Raw genomic sequence first — 27707 nt, forward strand, 5'->3', positions numbered from 1 at the left:
GCTGGCCTAGAAGACGTCATCCTAATTGTTTAAGGAATGTCATTGCCTAAAAGTAGGATCAGCTATATAATGGTGTGATTGTTTAAAAAGAAAAATTGGAAATCAGATTCATTTTCCTGCCTTCAGTGGTTTTCTGTATATAGCTTTGTTCAAATTTTCCTCTCATTTCCTGCATCCCTTCTACAGCTCAGCACATTTTTGTTTTACAACCTTCCCACCCCTTTTCCATAAACTTGTGTTTTTTGTCTTTCTTGAGGAGTTGTTATTACATTTTAGTGCTCTTAAGTATTGCCTGAGAGAGTTATGAAGACATTCACAATTAAATTTCAATGAAATCCTTACTTGGTTGAATCATTATTCAGACTTATTTACATGATGGAGAGGTTTCAGTTTTATTTATTTTTTAGGACTCCCACCCAACACTCAGTTCTGTTGTTCAGGAGTGGTGACCCAGATGGGAGGATATTAGGGTTGCTATGGTACATACTCAAAACCACTTTTCCCCAGACACACTTAGAAATAACTGGGAAACAATCACTGGAATGTTATACACACTGAAAACACATTTATTTTACTCAAAGATTCCTTCGCCTCATTTACATCGATTTATTTCAAGAAAATAAAGACATCGTGGAAAAAGTAAAGAGTTTCTTTGCATTTTCATCCCTTGTGCTTACCTGTCTTGATGGTCTCCTTTTCTTTTGCTTAGCTGTTACTTCACAAGGGCCACCATTTTAAAAATAGGTGCAAGGTGCACACCAACAGGGTTACTGCATATCTGTTGAGTTTCTATATGTGCAACATGCATGTGTTTTTGCAGGTATACCACTGCTTCTATGTTTGAAAGTTGGCCCACAATGTATCCTACACTCATCAGTATGTAGACATTAGCATATCCTATTAGGTTCTGCTTCCAGTATTGGCCAATATCAGATTGTTCGGAAGACAAACAATAACAACGCACCTGGCCAGTTCAGTGCCATACATAAAGTGGGTGCAAGGATGGGTTTTATCTGTGCCAAGCAGGTGATAAGCTTATGCTCTGAAGTTAATTAAAGTTGTCAACATCTCAAGCCCTGTATCTACAAATGTTTACGGTCACAAAATTATACCTTCCTTTTAACAATCCAGTAACAGAATTTGCTTGATAATGGGCTGCTGTAATGAATTTCACAGACTTCTGATCCACTCTGTAATTACAAGTCTCTCTAGAAAAACTGTCTTCATTACTGAAACCTTTGAGATTAAATATTTTTTGGAAAGTTCTGTGCTGAAATTTTTCCAGAGACATGCCTTCTGAAGGGACACCGACAATCGTATTCTAAGAGGCATCATTGCCTCACAGAGCAATAATAATATGACCATCGTTCATTTAAGGCATGAAACTCTAAGCAATCAAACCTAGCATCCAATAGACCCTATTCACTACAACTATCAACAAAGGATTTAGGAAATAGTTTGTAATGGATCCTAAATGTTTCCCCCAACCAATATAGTCTGGTTGTATTTTTCCATTGAGCAGATATTCCCACTACTTTACTGCAGAAGCACTTTTATTTCTAAATTAAGCTGCACTGATCTAATTTAGTATTTAGAGATAACCTTAATGCTCCAGATCTTAGTTGTTTACTTACATCACTAATCAGCCCTGATGGTAGCACACAATGTTTTTTTCCTGTTCTGAACCATTTCCCTTTTAAATGATTAAAACTAACTTTTTGCACTATCCAAGCAGTTTCTGAAGTGCCAATGCAGGTTTTATTTGCATGTAAATAAAATCTCTGTTTATAATGCAAGGCTGGTTTAGTGAACAAGTAGACTGGATGTTACAAGAAATCACCTCCTCCCTTCCCAACAAATAGCATCTGGTTGTGACAATTTTAAAAGCATATTTCAGTAAAGTATTGCCAGACTGTGACTTTATTAGGAACACAGGAAACATAACTATATCCAGCTGTTAAGATCAAAGCATTAAATCACAGTCTTAATTAGCCCTCTGAACATACCACTAAAATGCAATGCGGCATTGTTATAAATTAGAGTGATTACTATAAAAAGGCAAGTATTTGATAACCGATACCACACAGTTATTCCTAGTTGAATAGTAGGGAAGCTGTGGTATCGTAGGTAGCATGTTACGGTAAATGTGGACACATACAGATTTTAAATGGCAACCACTTTATCACAGGCATTCATCAGCTATAGAGAAAGCCTTTGACTTCTGTAACTTCTTAATATGCCATCCATATATTATATACATTTCTATTTATGATATTTCAGGTACAAGAGTATTGATGCTGAAGACCTACAGGAAAATAGTACTTTTCAATGTCAGAATTGAAATATACATGAACTGCTGAAAAACCGAGTCCTTTTGAAGAAGTAGCTTTTGTAATAATTGTCAATTTTACTTATAATTGCTTGTTTTCTCAAGCAAAGTAAATCCATTTTAAAATAAATAAATTAGAATTTTAAAAAATGAATATATGACATTTCAATGCATTGCTATGTACATGTGGTTTTAATGGAAATAGCTTCAGTTGTCATGCTTGCTTGCTGGAACAAAATGTTCAATGGACATGATTAGTTATGGCACTGAAATAAGGACCCTACTGGAACTAATTTATGCCCCTATCCTGAAAATATGTACATATCTGCTGCGCTTCACTACTGTGAGTAGCCTCCATTGAAATCAATGAAGTGATTGTGGTTTGAAATTAGGCATGCGTGTGTTTGTATGACCAAGGCCTTAGAATAGGTCTTTCCCAGTGAAAATGAAGACACATTACATTCGGACTGTGCCAGCATCAGTCTTTTTAAACACATTTCCAAAACTGATAAAATATATATTGTTAGAAAACCCATACACTTACAGCCTGTACTCCTAATATAGTAAATTAGAATACATGATATACAGTGTTCACATGCTGAAGTTTATATCCCAGTGTCAGTTGGAATAATGGTACAATTTCATGCTACCTGTAAATTGGTCTTATTATAGGATCAACAGTACCAATACAGATGCCAAATCATTGTGATGGCCCATACTCCTCTGAGAAGCTCATGACACAACCTTGTTGAATTCTACTGCTGGACTTGCATAGGACACAAACTTGACACCAAAAGAAGTTTCAGGAGAAATCTAGGAGGCAAGAGAAAGGACATCTAGGAAGGAGAGAAGGAAGTAAATTGGTGGATTCATGCCTTTGAAAAGATCAATTTACAGATAGAATAAACTTGTCACAATCCCAGGCAGACTGCATCTACCAGTCTGAATTCTGGACACTGGGAAAAGGCAAGCTGTAGACAATCTTTCCTTCCCAGTGGAACCATCAGTCAGACCAGAGTTTGGAGGGTGATGCTCCAAAAGTCCTTACATTACCTTGCAACCAAATGCTACCTCAGTAGAGGGGTGGAAAAGCTACCTCATAATGTCTGATGAAGGAGTATACCAAGGACCAGCTGGTGGCTTTCAAGATTTCTGATTATGACTCTGTTCTGAACCATCCATAAAGTAGCTATATATCAAATAGCACTCACATGAGGAAAGATAACCCAATGGTGAGGACATTAGCCTAGGATTTAGGAGAGCTAGGTTTAAGTCCCTGTTGTGCTGCAGACTTCCTGTAGAGCCTTGTACAAACCAATTAGGCACCTAAATAACTTTAAAAATCTAGTCCTAACTCCACTGATTTCAAGTTAGTTAGTTGTTTAGGCACTGACTTGCTAGGTTCCTATCTGCATCTTTAGTCTCTCTGGGCCTCAGTTCCCCATCTGTAAATACAGATAACAATACTTCCCTAGCTCAGAAGGTTGTTGTGAGGATAAATACATTGAAGATTGTGAGGTAATGCGATATAACAGTAATTGAGACATGTAAATATAGATAGATGAGAGGATTGGGACCCAAGTAAGGCAATACTATGTTTTTGTTAAGGTGGAAGGGGGAATTGCCCTTTGTGCACAAAGAAAGGAGGAGGTCTGGGGGAAACTTCATTAAGTAAGAATTTAATCAGCGAAGAGAATTGTACTAATGGAGAGAGTTGTGAGCCTATGAGTCATGATAACTGCCACCAAAAGTAAAGTTTGGATTTAGCCTTCAACATCATAGCTTATGAGGTGAGAAAAATGCAATATTAACCACAGGAAAGAAACATACTTTTTGCTTGTCGTCCTCTTGAATTTGATAAAGTATCTAGCAAACCCCGTTACTCGATTTTTTTTTTCCTTTTTAGGGAGATGCCATTGATTTCCACAGCATCTGGAATACAGAATCCTATTTTACGCTTAACTTTTCTTTTTAAAAGGGTCTTTCCTGGATTTTTCCTTTTTAATATTCAGAATCATAAGGACACTGGTAATTAGTTTTAATATTTATTCTAATGGAATAGTCTGGCAATATGAGCAGAGGAAGACAAGGAGGAAAGAGAAATTTCACTCTCCTCAGGAGGGTGAAGAGGAAAAGTGAGAACAAGATCTCAACGCGGCTTTAGTCTTCTCTTGCTTCTGGCTGTTTTCCTGTGTGATTTGGGGTTTGTCTGTTTTTTGTTTGGTTGGTTTGGGGTTTTTTGCTTTGCTGAGGCAACGAAACTGGCTCATGATGATCCAAATCTAAGGGGAAGGTGACTCAATCTCAGGGAACCATAGGAGGGAGAAGGGGTGATCGGAGAAGATTGCTGAAGTGGGGGGGGGTAAAAAAAAAAGAGAGATACAAATGGGGAAAAGCTCCCTCCAATGAACAAATCCATATAGAAGAAAATTTGGGATCTATGCACCATAAAGACTGGGTCTGGGTTGGAAGGTCTTGGAATAGGAAGGGAAGAGGAGAGAGAGGGCAGAGGAAGAGAAGAAATAGTATTAGATGGGAGGAGGGTTGCGAGCCCTCACGACTGAGGTGCTTTCACAGATTCCCTGCCTTTGCTAGCTTTCTTTGGCTGAATCCTCCTCCATCTTGTTAAATGTCAGCATGAGCAGGGGATCCTTGGTGGTACTGGGCAAGCAAAACATTTTGGCCCCCTGCAGACTCATTGCTTCAGGTTCTTGGTTTAGACCGCTCTAGGCCTCTGAATCCACAGAACTGGCGAGTGTAGAGCTGCAGAGACTGGGCCCTGGAAACAGGGGAAGAAAAGAAAAAACGAGAATAGCTAAAAGGGAAGGGAAAGGAGAAGGTGAAAGCCCCGAGGAGGAGCACTGAAATGCTTCCTAAACATCTCAATTGAGGCAGATGATTGGAATCCATCACTGAGTGTCTCCTTTTGTCCTGTGCAAGACCAATGGTAAAATTCTTCAGTGCTTCCTTCATAGTGTAGTGTATTAGCATTCCCTTCCATGACTGCATTGTCCAGGGCCAGGACTGTGTGCAATGACATTAGGCAGTATAGGCTGCATTTAGTCAGTCTAGGATTTAGAGAGCCAGAGAGAATGACAAGAACCTGTCCTTGTAGCCGCAGAAATAAGAATCCCTTTTATATTCATCACTAGTGCATCCTGTCTCTGCTGTACCATAAAGCTGTTACACACACACACAATTTCTTAAAGGTGATCAGACTACAGGGTTGTCTGAAATCCAGACTGGCAGATTCACTGCACCTAAAAATGTCACTTCAAGCTTATTCTTATATTAAAATATCAAGTAAATTAAGAGAATTGCAATATCTGATATTGCAAGTTAGAAGCTGTGTTTTACAATAGTTTCCTGTCAAAGAATTAACAAGTTTACAGAGGGAAAATTACTACTTACACACAATTACCACACAAGGCCTCTGGAATACTGGGGCTTTTTAGGGCCCTGACTCAGGAAGGCACTTACACACATGCTTAAACACATCCGTGTTCAGGAAAGCACTTGAGCCCATGCTTTACTTCTTTCCTGAAAAGGGATGCGTTCCTTCATCAGGGCCAAGACACAAATGTACAGAATATCAATTAAATATAATTACTGGCATAGTTTCATTTAAAGGTCTGAGAGTTCTGATTAGTAGTTGAATTCCACAGTAACCTTTAATTGAGTAAGTATTAAACATAAGCCAGTTCAACTTGATCATAAATATTGAAGGCGCAATTCTTCTCTCCGGCCACTTACCAGATCTCAATTCTGACATTTTATTCTTGCTGCAGAACGCTTTGTTAGAACAGACACATGGTGCAACACCTTTCATTTTCCTGGCAGTCCCGTCAGTTTAAACTTTAAACTTAAAAAAATATTCTAGTCCTTATGGTTACTAAAATATCCTTCTGATTATGAAACAATACAACATTGTTTTACTGTATCTACAGATAAAAACACTGAAACAATAGCTCTGAGTTTGCCCCCTTCATATCAATATTGTTGTTAACTACCACATGTGAGCTGTTGGACAATTTTACCAGAAACAGACAACAAATGTGCTTCTTGCTTTTGGTTGGATAACAAATAACTCAGGGATACAAAAGATATATTAGGTCAGACTCAATCCCTAGACCAGATTTTTCCTGACAGATTTTTTTTTAAACACTTTATCCTGTCCAGTTTTAAATAACTCAGTAACTGAAGATTTTTCCACTTCTCTTGGGAGATTTTTCTATAGAATAATAGGAACTATTTTCCTGATTTTAGTTTTTAATTTCATCCCATTATTCATACTTGTAGACTAGCCAAGTAAAACACCAGGGAAGGGGGGCATAAGCCACCAGGAGAAGGTGGCAAGAGGAAGGAGGCCAGTAACAGACACCAGAAGAGTCAAAAGATGATTAAGCAGAGGAGGGAGGAGGAGGAGGGAAATTATTATGTTGAGAGGAGGAAAACAATCAGAGAAGGGGCTAAGGAGAGCTTTAAGAAGTCCCACAACTTTTTCCCCTCCTGCAGCACATGAGAATACTGGAATCCAGAACCACCAGTGTGGATCTGAGAGGAGAAATCTGATCTTCAAAAAACACCGAGTAACTATTCTCCACACTCCGCCTCATAAAAGAGAGACAGAGTTCCCACAGAAATTGCTCACCCTCCCGGACTTTTTTTCCCCCAGAGAAGGAAAAGAGAGACTCCTCAGTAGCACATAGCAAAATGTTACAACAGTCTTGCACAGCTGCCATGAAAAATTACCAGCCATGACATCCTTCCTCTCTCTCAAGAATCAATGTAGAAACATAGGAATTGCATACCGTAACAGACCAATGGTCCACTCTACTGCTCTGTCTCTGAGAATGACCAAGGAAGGATGTTTCCTAATACCTAACACCACAAAATAGCTAATTCGGTGACTACTTTTGTGAGCAAGACTGCAAGGATTTTTATTCCCTCATACATACTTAGGTGTTCACATGATAAGCCAAATCACAGAGGTTTGAGTTGACCTTGTAATATAGAACCCCACTGCTGAAAGAAGAGGGGTTCAAATTTTTCTCTACCTGTATCAACTCACCACTATTTATATTGAATACAAGTAGCTTGCATCATATTTAATGTAACCTATAGCTAAAGGATATATTCCTTTATATTTTGTTTACTTATCATTTCTGTCAAACAGTAACTGATATAAAGGCTCGGTCTAGAAGTTAAGTGCAGGGTGTCTACATACATATACGTATTTCCAAAACAAGGTGCCATAAACACAAAACTTCTGGCAGCTACCATAAAAATAAGTACAGAAAACACTCTGTAATCATTACTGATGGTAACTGCAAAAGCAAATACTTTTAGTCTATAAAAGAAAAACAGTTTGTAATATAAAGACCCAGTTCAGTGTTTAAAAAAAAAAAAAAAAAAAGGACACATGTAGACCTATCCAGTGCCCACTGAAGTCAGTGGAAAGACTCAGTCACTTCAGTGGGAGCTGGACCAGGCCTTGGAATTCCAGAACTTCCCCAGATTCTCAAAATCTAAAAAAGGTCAAGCAACAACAAGCAGCAGCTATGGGCTCAATTCATTTAGGAAAGGAAAAAACAAAGAGGACTAGATTAACAAGAAGGGGTTTCATGTGTCATCATCTACAACTCCCTTCCTGCGCTGGCTCCGAAAGTGGCGCTCAATATTTATTGTCACTTCCCTCTGCAGGTTTCTGCTGTTGGTTTTTCCAGCTGTTCTGATCCAGGGGTGCTGAAGAACTTGTTGAGCTGTGTAGCGCTTTTGAGGATCTATCACCAACAGCCTGGTTATCAGATCTTTCGCTGCTATTTCATGCCAAAAAAAATAGAAGGGGAAAAAAAATACAGTGTGATGATGTTGATGTCCTGATGTCCAGTGATAACCAAATAAAACATTACCTCCATTTTCTTACTACTTTTGCCATAATAATATGTATGACTATCACTGAGTCAGTGCAGTGATTGGAATCAGAATTTAATGCCATGAGGTTGTTATGCTTATAAAAAGCACACAAGATTTTTTTTATAGGGGAAAAGGCAACACACTGCATTTATTGAGAATACAGCAGTTAGCATATGCTTTTTAGTCAGTCTCACACACACACACACACACACACAGTCTCACCAGTTGATGTTTATAGTTATTAGTTTAGAGTTTGGATTAATTTAGTGGCCAGCCAGATTGGTTGCAGAGGGGAGCCGGGCTCTGTTGATTGCGATTTGATGCTTTGGAGTTGTTGGCAAGACGAACCCAAAGCCCCATGGCAAAGCACTTTGTTATTATAGTTGAGGGGGTTTTGTTGAAGTTTATGGATTTTGCTGAGTTAGTTTATGACCGGTTATTTTTTAGTGGGTATTGTTTTTTGATGGCTCAAAACACCTTCGGGAGGGTTATTTTGTTTGGTTTTGATTTAATTAATTATTTTGTTTTAAGGATGCTAGCCTTTACCTTAGGGTTGTTAATTTGCCCCTTTTTAACTATAGATGCGTGTTGATTTTTTTTGGTGATTTTGAGGTTTTTTAGGGTTGGGTTTTTTTGGTTTTTCTTTTTTTGGCCATTTAGCTTTAATAATGGCCTTTACATTTTTTTTTAATGCATACATTTTTTATTTACACAGTTTTTTGCAGAGATCTTTAAAAGGTAACAAATTGCAGTGTTTTATGTTGAACAAGAAAGGCATTGTAAATTAGACCTTACTAAATTTTGTAATTATTTTTTCCACACTGGGGCCTCAGCCTCTGAAATTCCTCTAATTTAATTAACAGACACAGACAAGATTCTGTCTGTTACTTGCAAGGCATAAATAAAAAGAAAATGGCTAATACTAGCATTTATTTATTTTATTACCTTAATTCTTACTATAAAACATACACTGTATATAGCCAAAACATAACCAATTATATAGCACAGTACCCATGGTACAACATAATCCCCCTTTTGACCCCTTGAGAACAATTTTTGAGTGGGTCATATTTTATATACCATATATACTCGTTCATTAGCCCATTCGTTTATAAGCCGACTCCCCCAAGATGCTTAGGTAAAAATAGCAAAAACTGTATGACCCTTTCATAAGCTGACCCTATATTCAGGGGTTGGCAAACTTTGGCTCCCGGGTGTCAGGATAAACTGCTGGCGGGTCTGGATGTTTTGTTTACTTGGAGCGTCTGCAGGCATGGAGCCCCTCCGCTCCCTATGGCCGCAGTTTGCTGTTCCCAGCCAATGGGAGCTGCAGGAAGTGGGGCTTCCCGCAGCTCCCAGTGGCTGGGAACGGCGAACTGTGGACACAGGGAGCTGAGGGGCTCCATGCCTGCAGATGCTACAAGTAAAACAAAACAATAATGTATTAGATATTCAATTAAATGATTCCATAGAGTTTAGAATCATCAGATTTTGGTGTAGACCCATTTATAAGTTGACCCCCGCTCTTTGATTTATCACTTTTTACCAAAAATATTCAGCTTATGAACGAGTATATATGGTAATTGTTTTATAGCAACGTATTGGAAGGGAATTTGAGCATGTGGTTGTAATTTGACAAACATTTTTATTTAGCAACACATACAAAACATTTTAATTAGGCAAATACAGAATAGTACCAATACAATTAACAATGGATGAAGCATGATTGATAATATACCTTTGGAAGTGGGAGACCAGTTTGTAAAAACATTATACCAATGATATGCAGTAAGGTTGGTTTTTTTTAGAATCAGCTATTTTAATTATATATTTATTTGCATGTGTTTTTTGGAAAATTTGCTTTATATTTTTTTGAGTTTATTGTAAAAACTGAGTGACTTTTGCTTTTAGAAACAAATGATTAGGTAATTTTTGCTAATTCAAACCAAGGGAAATGGAGAAGTTAACTAAGGGGGCGATTACGGTACTTTGGGCTTTTTTTAGCTTAGGAAGGTAATAAGTGTGATTATTAATGTATAAAATGTTTGCATTGCATTTACACTTATTTATTGGTGACTAGGTAATGCTGTTATTTTTTTTTTAATATTGTTTTTTAGGATACAATACACACACATTGTTTATTATATACAACACGGGTTATATTTTATAGTTTATTTTAGATGCATGTGCCTAGCGATATATTTTTACTGCATGGTTTTGTGGTGGCAGGCAGGGCGAGGCATACCTATTTGCAAGGGTTTTATTTTGACTGACTTATAATGCGAGGTAACCAGAAAGATTTTATGGTCAATTTTGGTAGTGGTCTGGTTTTGATTTAATGAATTATTTTCTGTTTTAAGGATGCTAGTCTTCACCTCAGGGTCGTTAATCCGCCCCTTCTCAACTATGGATGCGAGCTGATGGTTCTCTGGCGTCTTTGAATTTTTTCAGTTTTTTTAATTCTCCTCCCTTGGCCATCTGGCTTCAACCATGGCCTTCACACCTTATCTTTCCCTGATGCATACATTCCTCATTCACACAAACCGTTCTTTGCAGAGATCTTCAAAAAATAACAAACAGTGTTTTATGTTGAACGAGAAAGACATTGTAAATTAGACCTTACTAAATTTTGTAACTATTTTTTTCTGCATTGGGGCCTGGGCCTCCAAAATGCCTCTAATTTAATTAACATAAACACAGACAAAATTCTATTACTTGCAAAAGATAAATTTTTAAAAAATGGCTAACACTAGTATTCACTATTCTATTTATTTATTTTATTACCTTAATTCTTACTATAAAACATACACTATATATAGCCAAAACATAACCAATTATATAGCACAGTACCCCATAGTACAACAAGGTGACATATCCCTAATGTGTCTTTTGGCATCACCATTGTCCCCCATAAGAAGGCAGGAGGGCAGAGGCAAAGGGCAAATTTCCAAGATAGAGGATTTCATCTGCAAGGCACCAGAGGAGGACAAGCAATTGAGGGAGCTTTTGGCTGCCAGGTTTGGTTACTTGGTGCCAGGCCTGTGGAAGAACAGAGTTCTATGTGCATGCTTAAGACTAAAGGCACTGCTGAACAAGGGTTTTCAAAAGAGATACTGCAGACAGATAAAGTATTAAACTGGATGAGGAATCCCATTAACTTCAATGGGGTTATGGGGTCTCCCTTGGACATTATCCTTGTGTGTCTTTTTGCACAGACCTTCACACTCTAACATCACCAAATGTTCTGCTTTGATGCCTTAATTGTAGATACATTTATAGCCAGACTGCAGAAAAAACCCTTGCTCTTCAGAAAGGGAATTATATCCAATTTAAATGTATCAGATCTGATTTTTATACACACAGCTGTTGATGTGAACTGAGGACTAAAGTCATGTTTTAAAAAATACTGTGACATTCTGTAAGATCCTGAGGTAGGTTATAAGTAATGAATCTTACCACCCGAAATACTGTCCCAGTATGGTGAAAGGAATTCATAGTGACCCAGCTCTATGATTTTAAACAGTTCTTCCTGATCTCGCTCCTGACTTCGGAAAGGAGGGAAGCCACATAGCAGAATATAGAGTATCACACCAGTAGCCCACATGTCTACTTCCAGTCCATAGCCTAGGGAAAAGAAAAGAAAATACCATTTTTCATACCACAGGTTAAATGCCTCTTACCAAAAATACCTTTTAGAGATGAAACTCAGACTTGCAATGAACTGCCGGCTTCATATTACATTCTTTAAGAAACACCATTGATCCACAGCTTTGCCTGCTGCTCAGAAACTCAGTTTTCTGACCAAGAGTGGTGAATGGAATAAGTAGTGACCAAGGCAGCTCTTGACAAACTGTGTACTACACTATACTATCATTTTATAATAACAGTCCTTCCATAGCATCTTTCCTCTTCAAATATTGTCAGTGTTACAACACCAGTGTCTATTATAGCTTAATTGAAAAATGCAGCATACATTTAAAAAATACCCTTGTAAACCAGTTATTTTCAGGTTCACATTCCCTTCCACAAGCAGTAAACAGATCCCGAGTTTCCTTTGTAATTCTGAATGATTACAGATGGGTGAGTCTGCTCTAAAAACAAGAACCACAACCAGCACACTCATGCCCTGAGCCAAATTGAACCCCAAACCTTTTCCAGGTTTGAATATATTTGGATAAGAAACTCCTCAACTCTTCCTTCTCTCTCTTTATCTTCCAAAAATGTTGGGTTGTTGCTTAGTGAGACCATTCAGGGTCACTGCCTCCTCTTGCACTGATGGGACTTTAAGGTTGTAGGGGCTTCGACCATGAGGTAGAAGAAAACAGGAATCTTCAGTGAGTAACACCAAAACAATTCTTCTTTCTTTACACAATTTTAACAAACATAATCTATGCTAGTTTGATTCTTGTCAATTGAGAAGAATATACATTTTAGTATTTATACATTAATAATAGGAAGGTTAGTTAGGTTTCTTTAGTGACAAGCAATGCACAGAAATATTTTATGAATAGAAAAGGCAGAGTAATTGATTTTTTAAAAACTGATATTATATTCACCCTTCTCAGCAAGTATTTCAGGGGAAACGTATGTTGGTGTTCCACACACAGTAAATATGGGTTTCGTAACCTTCTTTGCAAGGCCAAAATCTGCTAGTTTCAACGTAGTAGATTTATCTGCATTATGCTGAACCTGTACCAAAACAAAAACAAAACAACACAAAACAGATCTTTAATCCAATGGCGTTTGAGAAGCAAATGAACAGATGAAATTCAAGATGGGGATAAACAGAGAGGATAAAATCTTTAGCCCAACAGTAACAAATTCAAGTTAGCCAAAATGAAGTAAAAAATCAACATACCAATAAGCAAGAGCAGTCTGTACATTCAGAAAGTCAAAAAGACAAACATTTTCAGAAGGAAAGGATATAAATGAAAAAGAAAACTTACTCTTCTATAAACTGTGTTACTCAGCAATTTCCAAGGAAAAAACAGGTGGTGTGGCGGGTATGAATAAAGAAGAAATTGTTCTTGTTTCAGACAGAGATTTCAATGTTAATTTACCCACCATCACCGCCTTTGGAAACTAAATGCTTCACAAAGAAAAAAGCGGTGGGGTTCTTTCACACTACTAGTAACATTTCTGGTCACATTAATTTCAGATAAGATATCAATTTTGTAGTAGCACTGCAAACTGATTCCCCTCAACTTGATTCATTTATATGGCACTATTAAGGGTTTTCAAAACCTGGAAATTTACGCATTATTCTGCCCAAATCTGTACTCTGCATCCTTTTATGGAAATGGATATGGTGGAGTTGAACACAGGAATAATATAGAAAGGACAGGAGGGAGGGACCCTGACTCTGGAGCATTCTTCTCATCACTATACATCATTGGCAGATTACATCTTGATATCCCTCTGGAAAATATTCAAAATCTACCTTTCATCCTAGTTTTGTTAGTACAGATATTTAATTTTTTTTAAAACCATAATTAATGAAACATTATATTTGAGAAACCAAAGTACTAGAAAGTCCAGCAATGCAGAAATGCTACTGAGTATATTAATATTCTTAATACTAGTACAATACTTAGTATTCATACTAAAATTTTAAAAAGAAAACTAATCACGTCTTTGCTTTGAAAGAGAAAGTGTTAACCTCTATCAAAATAGGAAACAAAGAAATGTGGCTAACTTTTCTGCAAGAAATCCAGCAAAATCCAGAGAAATCTGGACTTCTCAGGTTTTGAAGGGATAAGTTAGAATGTGAGATGCCAAGCACACCCCACATTCCGTAATTACAGCTTGAGATGGCAACAAATTCAAAATGGTCCTTGTAACAAAACAACTGAGGGCACAGATGGGATGAGGTTTGCTATCCCATATGCACTACCCAGTCAAAGTACATTTGTATTCATTGCAAAAATTATAAACATAGCAATGTTCCCAAATCCACTAAGCAAATTTAAAAAAAAAGACATTTTCAATTCAAAAAAGAAAATAAGATATGTATTAATATAGTTAATAAAAAAAATCCATACCACTTTTTAGTAATGCACACCCAAACCTGCTGAATTTTTTTTAAGAATTAGTCAACTCCCCGATGACATTTTGTATTCTAATTTCTCAGCAGCACAGCTGACAAAATGCAAAAAACATTATTATTTATACAAAGGTAACCAACCACAGTTTTCTAGAGCACTGTCTATACATAGAGCAGTGGTGAGCAACCTGTGGCCTGCATCCACAGGCGGGCTGCCAGACCGTTCGTTTACATTTGCGCGGCTGCCCACAGCTCCTAGTGGCCATAGTTCGCCGTCCCCAGACAATGGGAGCTGCAGGAAGTGGCGCGAGCCTGGCTGTCACTTCCCGCAGCTCCCATTGGCCGGGAACAGCAAACCACAGCCACTGGGAGCTGCGGGCAGCTGCACAGATGTAAACAGTCTGGCAGCGGATTACCCTGACGGGCCGCATGCAGCCCACGAGCCGCAGAGGGAAACTCAGTCCAGGTTACCTAGTAGAGCTCACACTCTAAGAATACAAGCACCAAATCAAGAAGGATACACGGATACAATCGAAATACATAAAGTCTTTATGTACACTGCGTATGTATGTGCTTCCTGTTTGTAGATGTCTATGTATACCTACATACATATACACAGAACTTTTTTCAAATATTTAATAAATGCATATCAAATATACCCAACTGCCACTCAAACCCTGCAAATTATCTTATTAAGAGATAAATGAAAGTGAAATTCTCACATCCTCATTTTCAAACTTGGGGACATTGGCCCCAGTCCTGCAACGAGTTCCATGCAGGCAGACTGCTGCTTCTGTGCAGAACCCCATTCAACTGAATGCGATATTGTATTTTCTCTTTTATCAACCAATCTTCAACTCTACTCTCTCATTCCAACACAAGGTGGCGATGGTGCACCACCTGTTATTTCAGAACACCACCAATTTGTTTTCCTTTCACATAGCAGCGAAATAGGTAGGAATACTAAACATCTTTGATATATTTTATGGCTGTGTAAAAAACACATCTTTCAAAGAAAGTGCTGTAAATTGTTGGGATGCTTGGAGGCCCCAACCACATAGTGATCTGCTAGCTCATTATGCCTGGAAACAATTTAAAAGCCAGCCCAGGTGGGGTGGCTATCATTGCTCCACACAGTTCTTTTATCCCTGTCCTCTCTCTCTCTCTCTCTCTCTCTCTCTGCTATAGAGCCTTTCATCAGGCAGCAGAAAAGCAAGTAGACTTCCCCTACACAAATGTTTATACACTCTGGTAGAATAAATTACTTGTCAATCTCTTTTTCCTTCTGAGATCAAAGTATATAATCTCAGTGATGTGACCGAGATCCAAGGCTCCACAGCCTACTGAGCTGAAAACCGACTGCCTCTCCCAAGCCTACAGTGTGTGTTCCATGGGACAGAGTACAATCTTGTCAACCAAACATGGCAGTTAGTGCTGCCATCATCATACTTAGGGGTTTCTAATGCATCCATCACTGTGCACCCATATGATTTCTATTACCAAGCTACTATTTGACTTGGAAGGAAGGGCCATTGCAGCAGTGAATCCTCTTTTCCCTTCTCCATTAACCTGACCACAGCTACTCCTGCTCCTTTTCTCTGGCCATGTCTACACTATGAAGCTGAGCCATGTTTAACAGGAGGTGTCAAATCCTCCTATACCCCTTCAACTGGCATTAAACAGGTGTCTTGTTTTTGTGGGACAGAGTCAACACTTGAGGTATCAAAGTTTGCTTGCTCGAAAGCGCAGTTTAGCTCAGCTGACGGAGTTAGTTGCTCGGAGGGAGACAGAGCAGCTGCATTCACCTGTTGTTGAGCATATTTTGTTTCTGTAGTGCAGCCACAGCCCTTATGCCTCCCAGTTCTGCTGCACTGAGTTTGGAAGGAGGTGGCAGACAGAGGAGTAAAAAACAAAAACAATGAGAGCAAATGACTCCTGCAAAAGTTGCCACTGATAGGTGGAGGGCAACACTACATGGAGAAAAACAAATGAGTTTTCCTCTCACCATAAAATCATAGAATATCAGGGTTGGAAGAGACCTCAGGAGGTCATCTAGTCCAACCCCCTGCTCAACTAAATCATCCCAGCCAGGGCTTTGTAAAGACGGGCCTTAAAAACCTCTAAGGAAGGAGATTCCACCAACTCCCTTGGTAACCCATTCCAGTGCTTCACCACCCTCCTAGTGAAATACTTTTTCTTAATAGCCAACCTAGACCTCCCCCACTGCAACTTGAGACCATTGCTCCTTGTTCTGTCATCTGCCACCACTGAGAACAGCAGAGCTCCATCCTCTTTGGAACCTCCCCTTCAGGTAGCTGAAGGCTGCTATCAAATCTCTCTTCACTCTTCTCTTCTGCAGACTAAATAAGCCCAGTTCCCTCAGCCTCTCCTCCTAAGTCATGTGCCCCAGCCCCCTAATCATTTTCATTGCCCTCCGCTGGATTCTCTCCAATTTGTGTACATCCTTTCTGTAGTGAGGGGCCCAAAGCTAGACACAATACTCCAGATGTGGCCTCACCAGTGCCGAATAGAGGGGAATAATCACTTCCCTCCATCTGTTGGCAATGCTCCTACTAATGTAGCCCAATATGCCGTTAGCCTTCTTGGCAATAAGGGCACACTGTTGACTCATATTCAGCTTCTCGTCTACTATAATCCCCAGGTCCTTTTCTGCAGAACTGCCGCTTAGCCAGTCGGTCCCCAGCCTGTAGCTGGGCATGGGATCCTTCCATCCTAAGTGCAGGACTCTGCACTGGTCCTTTTTGAACCTCATTAGATTTCTTTTGGCCCAATCCTCCAATTTGTCTGCGTCACTCTGGACCATAGCCCTACCCTCCAGCGTATCTACTTCTCCCCCAAGCTTAGTGTCATCCGCAAACTTGCTGATGGTGCAATCCATTCCATCATCCAGATCATTAATGAAGATGTTGAACAAAACTGGCCCCAGGACTGACCCCTGGGGCACTCCACTTGATACCGGCTGCCAACTAGACATCGAGCCGTTGATCACTACCCACTGAGCCCGACAATCTAGCCAGCTTTCTATCCACCTTATAGTCCATTCATCCAATCCATACTTCTTTAACTTGATTGCAAGAATACTGTGGGAGACCATATCAAAAGCTTTGCTAAAGTATATCATGCCCACCGCTTTCCCCATATCCACAGAGCAGGGTATTATAGAAGGCAATCAGGTTGGTCAGGCATGACTTGCCCTTGGTGAATCCATGTTGACTCTTCCTGATCACCTTCCTCTCCTCCAAGTGCTTCAAAATGGATTAGTTGAGGACCTGCTCCATGATTTTTCCGGGGACTGAGGTGAAGCTGATAGGTCTGTAGTTCCCTAGATTCTCCTTCTTCCCTTTTTTAAAGATAGGCACAAGTTTTCAAAGATAATGGCCAATGGCTCTGCAATCAGCCAAGTCCCTCAGCACCCACAGATGCACTGTATCTGGCCCCGCGGACTTGTAAAGGACTATTTAGAAAAGCTGGACTTGCACCTGTTCTTTCACCACTGAGGGCTGCTCACCTCCTCCCCGTACTGTGTTGCCCAGGACAGCAGTGTGGGAGCTGACCTTGTCTGTGAAGACTGAGGCAAAAAAAAGCATTGAGTACTTCTGCTTTTTCCATATCATCTGTCACTAGGTTGCCTCCCCCATTCAGTAAGGGTCCCACACTTTCCCTGACCTTCTTCTTCTTGCTAATGTATCTGCAGAAACCATTCCTTTTAACCTTCACGTCCCCTGCTAGCTGCAACTCCAATTGTGCTTTGGCCTTCCTGATTACATCCCTGCATGCTCAAACAATATTTTTATACTCCTCCCTAGTCATCTGTCCAAGTTTCAACTTCTTGTAAGCTTCCTTTTTGTGTTTAAGCTCACCAAAGATTCCCCTGTTAAGCCAAGCTGGTCACCTGCCATATTTCCTATTCTTTCTGTACATCAGGATGGGTTGTTCCTGCACCCTCAATAAGGCTTCTTTAAAATACAGCCAAGTCTCCTGGACTCCTTTCCCCCTCATATGAGCCTCCCAGGCTAATCCTGATCCTGCCCATCAGTTCCCTAAGGGAATCAAAGTCTGCTTTTCTGAAGTTCAGGGTCCGTATTCTGCTGCTCTCCTTTCTTCCTTTTGTCAGGATCCTGAACTCGACCATCTCATGGTGACTGCTGCCCAGGTTGCCACCCACTTCTACTTCCCCTACCAATTCTTCCCTGTTTGTGAGCAGCAGGTCAAGAGGAGTACGGTCCCTAGGTGGTTCCTCCAGTACTTGCACCAGGAAGTTGTTTCCAACACTCTCCAAAAACTTCCTGGATTGTCTGTGCACTGTTGTATTGCTCTCCCAGCAGATGTCAAGGTGATTGAAGTCCCCCATGAGAACCAGGGCCTGTGATCTAGAAACTTCTATTAGTGGTCCAAAGAAAGCCTCGTCTAGAAAGAAGAAAGCTTCCTGGTCTGGTGGTCTAGCAGACGCCCACCATAGCATCACCCTTGTTGCTCTCACCTCTAAACTTAACCCAAAGACTCTCAACAGGCTTTTCTCCAGCTTCAGACTGATGCTCTGAGCAGTCATACTGCTCTCTTACATACATTGCAACACCTCCACCTTTTCTCCCCCACCTGTCCTTCCTGAATAGTTTATACCCATCCATGACAGTGCTACAGTCATGTGAGTTACCACACCAAGTCTCTGTTATTCCAATCACATCATAGTTCTTTGACTGTACCAGGACTTCCAATTCTTCCTGCTTGTTTCCCAGGCTTCTTGCATTCGTGTACAGGTACTTAAGATAACTAGCTGATTGCCCTACTTTCTCAGTTTGTATCAGGAGGCCTCCCCTGTTGCACCCTCCTCCTTGAGTTTCCTCCCGGTATCCCACTTCTCCACTTATCTCAGGGCTTAGGTCTCCATCCCCCAGTGAACCTAGTTTAAAGCCCTCCTCACTAGGTTAGCAAGCCTGCCTGCGAAGATGCTCTTCCCTCTCTTTGTTAGCCGGATCCCATCTTTTCCTAGCAATCCTTCTTCCTGGAACAACATCCCATGGTCAAAGAATCCGAAGACCTCTCTCTGACACCACCTGTGCAATCATGTGTTTGCTTCCACAATTCGATGGTCCCTACCTGGGCCTTTTCCTTCAACAGAGAGGATGGACGAGAACATGACTTGCGCCTCAAACTCCTTTATCCTTCTTCTCAGAGCCACATACTCTGCAGTGACCTGCTCAAGGTCATTCTTGGCAGTATCATTCATGCCCACACGGAGAAGTAGGAAGGGTAGCGGTTTGAGGGCGTGATCAGTCTCGGCAGACACACCATCACATCCTGAATTCTAACTCCAGGCAAGCAGCACGCTTCTCAAGTTTCCTGGTCTGGACGGCAGATGGATGACTCCATCCCTCCTCTTGGGAGTGGTGGTCATGGAACCCCCATCCCTAGGACAATGCATCCCATGCCTTCTGGTTGATGGGGTCTCCTTCTGATCCCTTCCCTCAGATGACTCTTCCAAACCATTCTCCGCCATAGTACATGTGCAGAGAGTCTGAAGACGTTTTCTTACCTGTATCTGCACTGGGGGTACATGGGTTCTCCTCTTTCTTCTTCTGGAGGTCACATGCTGCTAATTTTCTTCCCCGTTCTGCACTGCCTTCTCTGATCTTCAGCATGCTGTGCCTGCAGTAGCAAACGCTGACTTCTATCCAGAAAGTCTTCATTTTCTCTGATGCAACGCAGGGTTGATACTTGGGTCTCTAGTCCTTTAACCTTCTCTTCCAATATTGAGACCAGCTTGCACTCCATACAGATGAAGTCACTTCTATCCTCTGGGAGAAAAAGTCAAATGTGACACATCTTGTAAGGTCACAACTGCTGATCGCTCGCTATCCATATTGTCTTCCTTCTAAGAGTCTCTTCAGATGTTCTATTTACTGCTCACAGAAGCCTTAAAAGCAAAAACTCTGTGGGAACTCCCCACAGGCAAACTCCCTCTGTTTGCTTCGCCTCGGTTCGCAGCTCACTCACTTCGTAGCTGGCTGCTTTTTTATAAAGCTGCTGGCTCGAAGCAGTTGCCCCTGCTCAAAGCCTTCCCTCCAATCAATGACTCAAGGCCCACCTGGAAAAAATTCATACTTTTCAAACAACCACACCTCCCATTCCTCAAGTCCTGGAAGTTGTCAGGGAATCCAGTATGAGGACAGGCTCTGATAGTCAAGGAGAAAACGGAAACACGGTAGCACTCTTTGTTTAAACTGATGACACTCCCCTCCCCAGGGCCCATTCCACACCCCATTACCTGCCAAATGCATACGACAACGGGATGAGACTATTAGCTTGTGTTTCACATTTGTCATTGCTAGTCTTCAACTGACAGCACTTTAAGATTACTGGGAGCAGTTCCTCCTAGTCCTATGCCATGTTTCCAGTCTGTCTGAAGACTCAGGGAAACAGTATTACAATGGGTCACATTAAAAGGTCAGAAAGTTAAAAGCTATTTCTTGAATGTATTGTGTTTATAAAGGTGCTTATTGGACAGCACATAAGTGCCTTACAAAAACCAACAACAACCATTATAATTAGAAATAAAGATCAATCAGCTCAAATAGAATATCGATCAAGACCTAAGATTCTATAGGACAAATGCAAGACCCCAGTGACAAGCAACCCACCAAAGAAACGAACACAGTTCCTGGTTCACATGAAGAATGGGGAAAGAAAGGGGCTTGACAACTAAAGAAAAAGGAAAACAAAAACAACAAAAATGACAGCTGACATTCCGCAGAACCTGACAGGTTGATAAAGTTTAAACTCCCTGGCTAAGCTCAGCAATAGCACAGTTCCAGATGTTTATGCATGAAAGGACAGGTCAGCCCCATGCTCATTCAGACTTTGTCCTCTCTGCCAAGACTGACAACAAGGGGCCTAATTAGTGCCAGTTGTGCTTGCAGTTTTTGAGATGTGGAGCATAAATTCGTTTCCCACAGACTGACAAGCAGCCATCGCTATAACTGTAAAAGAATAAGAATTATACATTTAAAAAATAGCGTTGACCTCAATTTCAGCTCCTTCCATAATACCCCTATGTGTAATACTTCTTTTAACACTGAGTTTTAAAATATTGTGGGCATTGTGGATTTGTTCGTTTGTTTGTTTAAAAGGATTTTTTCCTTGCAAGGCTTTCATAAATATGAGAATTTCAAACAGCGTTTCATAGCAGTATCTACAAATACACAAAACAATATTGGAGGTTTCTAAACTCGTTTGTATTAATAGCCCATTCAACCTCTTAAATATGATATGATTGATATACCCAATTACAACCAGTTGAGGTGTTTTTCTATAAAAAGTATCTATTATAGGAAGTCAGCCAAGTAACAGTAGGAGGCCTCTAAAACACAAATTTGTAAACAGCTATTTCTCATTAGCTTTAAATATCCATGCTCTAATATGAACAAATATCTGCTGAACATTAGGTACGTTTCTCTTCATAAAATCTTCTGTATCCCATTGTACCTTATCTGTATGCAACAGAGTGGCCAATATGAACATATTAATCCTGTAAATGTTCACTAGGAGACAGATTCTCCATTACTTTGCACCTTGTGTAGTCATTTATACCAGTACAAAGTGAGTGTAAAGTGCCAGAAGATCTTTGCACTGGGATAAGTACCTACACACATGCAGGGAAATGGAGAATCAAGCCCCAAGTATTTTTACCAGCATTGATTTAATTTTGGTAAAGTTTGGAAAAAGAGGCCTGGGTTCATAATGGAAAACTAGCTTCAGAAAGAGTGCACTTGAATTCTGAGCCTTTCATGCCAAAATAATAGGGTGTGCAGGCCCTGCTCAAGGCATAGCATAGAAATACACTTCTCCCCATACCCAACTGCTTCAATACACACCAGCACTCACCAGGAGCCAGTCCCCACATTGTCAGCAAGGCAGACACATCCATCTGGGTTCCAAAGCAAGTCCTCCATATCTATCCCTGTTCATTCTCTATCTGCCCACAGGCTACTTCCTCCTTTGTCACACTGGACTTACTCCATATTCATGAGAAGCATATGTTCCTTTAGGGATTTGGTTTGCAAAGCGTCCAGTTTTTTTCCTATGTCCCTTTGCTAGCAGAAGAATTAGAGTTGTTCAAGACATGCAAATACAGCCATCTGTGTTTTTCCATCTGGTCAGAATTTTGGAATACTGGTGAAGAGTACAAAATGCATAACCAGCAAGACAGAATAACTCACTTTTACACCTTGAACAGGGCATAATCCAAAGCCCCAATCATGGCAACACTTATGCACACGCTTACACATAATCACGAGTCGTCCCATCGACTTCAGTGGGACTGCTCATATGCTTGAAGTTAAGAATGTGTGTAAACGTTTTTGGCATTGGAAGCCAAGTTAGAATTTTGCTCTTTGGGAGAAGCTTAATACTTCAGCTGACTTCAGTACCATACTTCACTGGGACATGTATGTTTTCATTTCAGGAGACTTATCAATCAGTGAGTAAATTCCAGGTTCATGAAGTAAACAATTGCATCATGCTCTTATCATCAGTAACAGACATATCCTTACAATGTTAGAAATCACCATACAATCTCCAGTAGACGACTAGCATGCTGGACTGAGTGATATAGCTGCAATGGAAAAAGTGACCTTCAAATTAACAGGCTGAATGGGCATTATTTAATAATTTTTGGTTCACGTGTGATATGTTTTATGATTCAGAGTACGCGTTAGACAAAACATTTGCGCTTCTGAACCTAAAAATAGGTCCCTAAATAAGAGGCCTGATTTTCAGAAGAACTGCAAACACTCAGCATCTCTGAAAGTCAGGCCACTTACTTAAGTGCACAATTGCAGACATCTATACTATATGGTAGGCCTCTCTGTATTTATGCTAAGGAAACTGTAAGACTGATTTCTCTTCACCTTTGTACATTTATTTATTTGAAAACGCTAACAGTACAGTGTGTATCTTTTCCCTACTACTGGATATTTTCTGTACTGTATTTGTTTAAAAGCAAAAAAAAGAAAAAAAAATTACATATCCACAACTCTCCACCCACCCCAAAAAACCTCCAATAATTTCTAGACAGATGCAACTTAACTAAACTTCAGTACTTACCAGAAGATTTTCTGGTTTCAGATCTCGGTGGACAATGTTCTTGCCATGAATATAAACTAGAGCCTCACACAGATCAGTTATCATGAGAGCAGCATCGTGCTCAGTGAACTTTACGCTCTCTATGATTGCATCAAATAGGTCTCCTCCTGGGACATACTCCAGGATTAGGTAGATCTCAGCCTCAGTTTCATACACCTCAATCAAGCTCACTATGTTGGGATGAGAAAGGCTCTTAATGATCAAAATTTCATTTTCCATCATGTCCTCCTTCCCCTTCAGCTTGGACTTATCAACAATTTTCATGGCATAGTTCTGATTGGTGTTGCAGCGCCGGCACTCCTTCACAATAGCAAAGTTTCCATCCCCAATGGTTCTGCCTATTTCATAATAGCTCTCCACATCAGCTCTAGTACGGATATTTTGCCTCAGCCTCATGCTTTCAAATTCTTGTGGCTTGTTTTCATCTTTGTTGGCTTTATGTTCTCCCATCTTTTTCATCCTTGTCGATTCATTCTCTCCACACACTACATTCTCTTCCCCTACAGCACTTTCTTCTTTTCCCTTCCACACCTCTTTGCTCTCTCCCTTTGCTTTTATGGGCTTCCCTGCATCTCCTTGACAGTCTTTCATTAACCAACAACTTTGATTAATTCTGGAACTGCTTCTATTCTCTTTCTTTGCTTCAGGAGCCCCCTGCAGAGCTTCCACCGTATTTTTCTTTATCTTTACTAACTCTTTGTCATGATTCTCATGCCTTTCCGGATCCCTTTCCTTCTCAAAACTCCTTTTTTGGTTTTCTAGCTCTTCATTAACATTCCTTTGTAGAGGTTTCCAGCTCCTTCTACAGCCAGTATCCTTCCATTCAACTTCCTCACCTTCTATAGAGTTTTCTGAAGACTTCCTGCAATTCCTCATTTTTACATTCCTTTCTAAATTATATCTCTGACACATTCCCACATTCAGGCCTCTGCTCTCAAACGAGACATCAGCCTGTCTTTCCCTTTGTAGTTTTTGCCTGAGCTGTCTCTCCCTTTGACACTTCTCACATCTCATTATCTCATCTGAACTCTTTTCTGTTTCATTCTCAAGACTTTTCTCTTGATTAAAGTACCTTTCTGCTTCTCTGGCTTTTCTAGGTGGCTTCGTATCTTGCTCTCTGCCCCAACTGTCTCTGCCCCATTTTTTTTTGGCCTTCACCTTTTCTTCTTGCCTGGTCTTAGGTTGAATTTTTCCTTCATGCCTGGCTCCGAGTTGGGAAGACATGGCATCATTGCAGTTCTTGGCAATCTCTGTCTCATCAAAGCCACTATCCACAGCTTTGTCACACAGCCTGCTCTTAAGTTTTTGGGACTGTTCCAAGTTTTGTTGAATTATACCAACAGCATATGGGTTACTAGGAAAAAGTTCTTGCATTACCACTTCAAGGTTCTTCAGTGTCAACTGCTCCCTTCCCATAGCAATGAATGCATCACCGTCTCTGAAGAAATCAGAAACACTTCTTATTTCTCTGCCTTTCAGGTTGTAAAGTTTTCTCACACGATCATTTTTCCAACGTGGAAATCCCAGAGCTTCTGATATATCAGCCATCAGCTGTTCAAAAGTCTGTACAGATCGCCTGTTCAGAAGCAATGTGATCTTCCTGAGTGTGTGTCCACTTGGTTTCACCACTGTAACAATCCTCGGCTTTACAGGGCTATTCTCTGAATGGATAGTGTGAAAACCATTCCTGGGGTTTAAAAATGGGGAACTATAACTGTTTGCACCCAAGAAAGGTTTTCCAAAATTTCCACGGCCAACAGGTGGACAAGTCCCTTGTAGCCTCCTTTGTGTTATCCTTGAGCTTATGCTGTTTAAAGTGTGGTCAAACAAGCCTCGGTGTCCTGTAACAAATAAAGAGACTGCAGATTATTCATTTTCCATCAGAGGAAATTTCCAATTAACAATTTGCTACACATCAATATATATAACTTCTGGAAGTAAAGCTAAATTCATTAAATATTGTTGAAGTGCTTTGAAATCCTTTGATAGAAGGCAGTATGTACTTGCATCTCCAACAATATTTTTATTTGCGTGGTAAGGGTTTGACCACACACACACTCACACGTAATTCTAACAAGAATGGCAAACTGGAATTTTCCTATGTAATATATTGAAACAAACTGGAATTTTCATTCTACTCTTCTATAAACAGAGTTTTGCATGAATTGCTTGTAAAACTACAGTAATATAAAATTATTATTTTGTGGTTCTAAATAACATCAAATGCTAATAAAAATAGTTACATTTAAATGCAACATGCCATTTAACATTTATACTCCATCATGATGTATCTCTGAGAAATATATAGTCAAAATTCATAAAAATATATCTTTAAGAATTCAGAATAATCACTTACAACCTATCATCTTCTGAAATGTTTGCCTGTGTTTTATATTTGTCTGTCTCAACTGGAATGTAAACTTTTCAGTGCAAATATCTTATTTTTATGTGGTTGTAAAGTGCTACATACACTCATTCAGATACCTTAGTAATGGAGACTCTATAAATACCCACATAGATTTGATGTAGGGGACTCCATAAAAAATAAAATCAACAGTGATTTTTTTTTAAGACAAGCAACCATAACTCACTATTTCCTTGGTTTCTAATATTTGGTTACTGAATATTTACTGGTTTCAGAGTAGCGGCCGTGTTAGTCTGTATCCGCAAGAAGAACAGGAGTACTTGTGGCACCTTAGTGCCATTCTGTGCATCCGAAGAAGTGAGCTGTAGCCCACGAAAGCTTATGCTGAAATAAATTTGTTAGTCTCTAAGGTGCCACAAGTACTCCTGTTCTTTTTGTGAATATTTACTGAAAACACTGTGACCATACTTGAAAGTTTTCCACGTAGGATTTCAGCATAGAACGAGTATACCCTTGCCTGGAAGAGGCCTTCAGAACCATACCAGATGTCAACCAACAGAGGAAACATTCCACTCATGTTAAAAAAATTGTTATCTTTTCATATGATTTCCTAAAGACAGGAATGAATAAACACTATGTTTATATGTAGTGATGGCTGACCCATGTTAAAATATGATTTATTCTTATGTATGTAGATGGCAAAATAATATAATCATTTTAGAGAACCATGTTTTAGTTTCCATATCTATCAGGATTCAAATATGGTTCCCCTACATTATTATAATGCAGTTCTTTCTATTCATACAGACACGAACCAAATTTTTAAAATATGGTTATATCATGTTACCAACTCTGTTTAAATAGGTCTGGTTTTAAAAGTGTACTTGTATCCTATGATGGGGTATATAAACCCCACACTGGGCCCTAAGGGGTTAAAAAGCAATACTGGGCTTAGGTAGCCCCGCCCCTCTGGGCCCACCAAGCATGTTCCGACTGGAGGAGCAGGTTAAAAGGAGCTCAGAAGCCGAGACAAAGGATGGTGGACAGGCTGCAGGAGAGAGGAATCCTTCTTCAGGAAGCCAGACAGAAGGTTGATCCTGAGAAGGGACCAGAGAGCGGGTAAGGCCCCGGTAAGGCCTTCTCCAGCCACCACCTCCTTTGAGAACCTCCTGCAGGGCCCTGTTCCTTTGGACAGTTTTTTGTTAAGCGATTAACAGACTGGACCATAAGGACCAGGTCCCTAATTGAAGGGATACATAGGAAGGAAGAAGCCCAGAGCAGCAGACTTAGACTCTCTGCCAGGAGGACCCTGCTGGTGTTGTTTCCCACAAGGTCCTGGCTTGGAAAGGGAGGGCTTGGATCCCCATACCAAGCCCCGGTAAGGGCTGAGACCTAGATGCAGATAGAGAACAGAAGATTCTCGGCTTAGGGTCAGAAACAGGCACCTCTATCACCCTGACAGAGAGGGGCCGGAAGTTGGGTGCACCACCCAGCCCTCTGAGCACCCTATCACATGGCCAAACATTCAATATATTTGTAGCCAAAAGGATAAGACATGAAATGGGAGCTATAACAATTACTGGACAGTGAAGATGGAAAGTCCAGTATCCAATTTTTCAGTCATCCAGATGGTTCCATCCCTTTTGACAAAATGTTTCAAATATCCTTCTCAGTCTTTCACATCTCCATTTTCTTCTGCAGCATTCAGGGCTCCAGTCTTCAAAGTGCTGAGCATTCTGACCCCAGCCAGCAAGGCACTTCAAGCTTTGTCTAACTGCACAGGAATAGTCCCAGTGACTTCAACAGGTCAAGGCCAGAGTGCTTAGCACCTTGCAGGTTTCAAGCCTATAGTGCAGGGGTGGCCAAACTGTGGCTGGTGAGCCACATGCGAC

General features: G+C 40.3%; 1 protein-coding gene across 2 annotated transcripts in view; it reads right to left on the minus strand.

Moving 5' to 3' along the window:
* Positions 1-1904: 1904 nt before the first annotated feature.
* The window catches only part of DCLK3 (doublecortin like kinase 3), a 44836-nt gene continuing 19033 nt past the window's right edge, over positions 1905-27707 (minus strand). For both annotated transcript variants that reach the window (XM_039526180.1, XM_039526181.1), the window contains exons 2-5: positions 23412-25291; positions 12802-12934; positions 11702-11869; positions 1905-8148 (exon numbers count right to left, since the gene is read on the minus strand). In XM_039526180.1, coding sequence (XP_039382114.1) covers positions 7952-8148; positions 11702-11869; positions 12802-12934; positions 23412-25291 — 2378 coding nt within the window. In that variant the 3' untranslated portion in view covers positions 1905-7951. The remainder of the gene's footprint in view (positions 8149-11701; positions 11870-12801; positions 12935-23411; positions 25292-27707) is intronic.

The sequence above is a fragment of the Mauremys reevesii genome, linkage group 2 (genome assembly GCF_016161935.1).
Source record: "Mauremys reevesii isolate NIE-2019 linkage group 2, ASM1616193v1, whole genome shotgun sequence".
Classification (NCBI taxonomy): domain Eukaryota; kingdom Metazoa; phylum Chordata; order Testudines; family Geoemydidae; genus Mauremys; species Mauremys reevesii.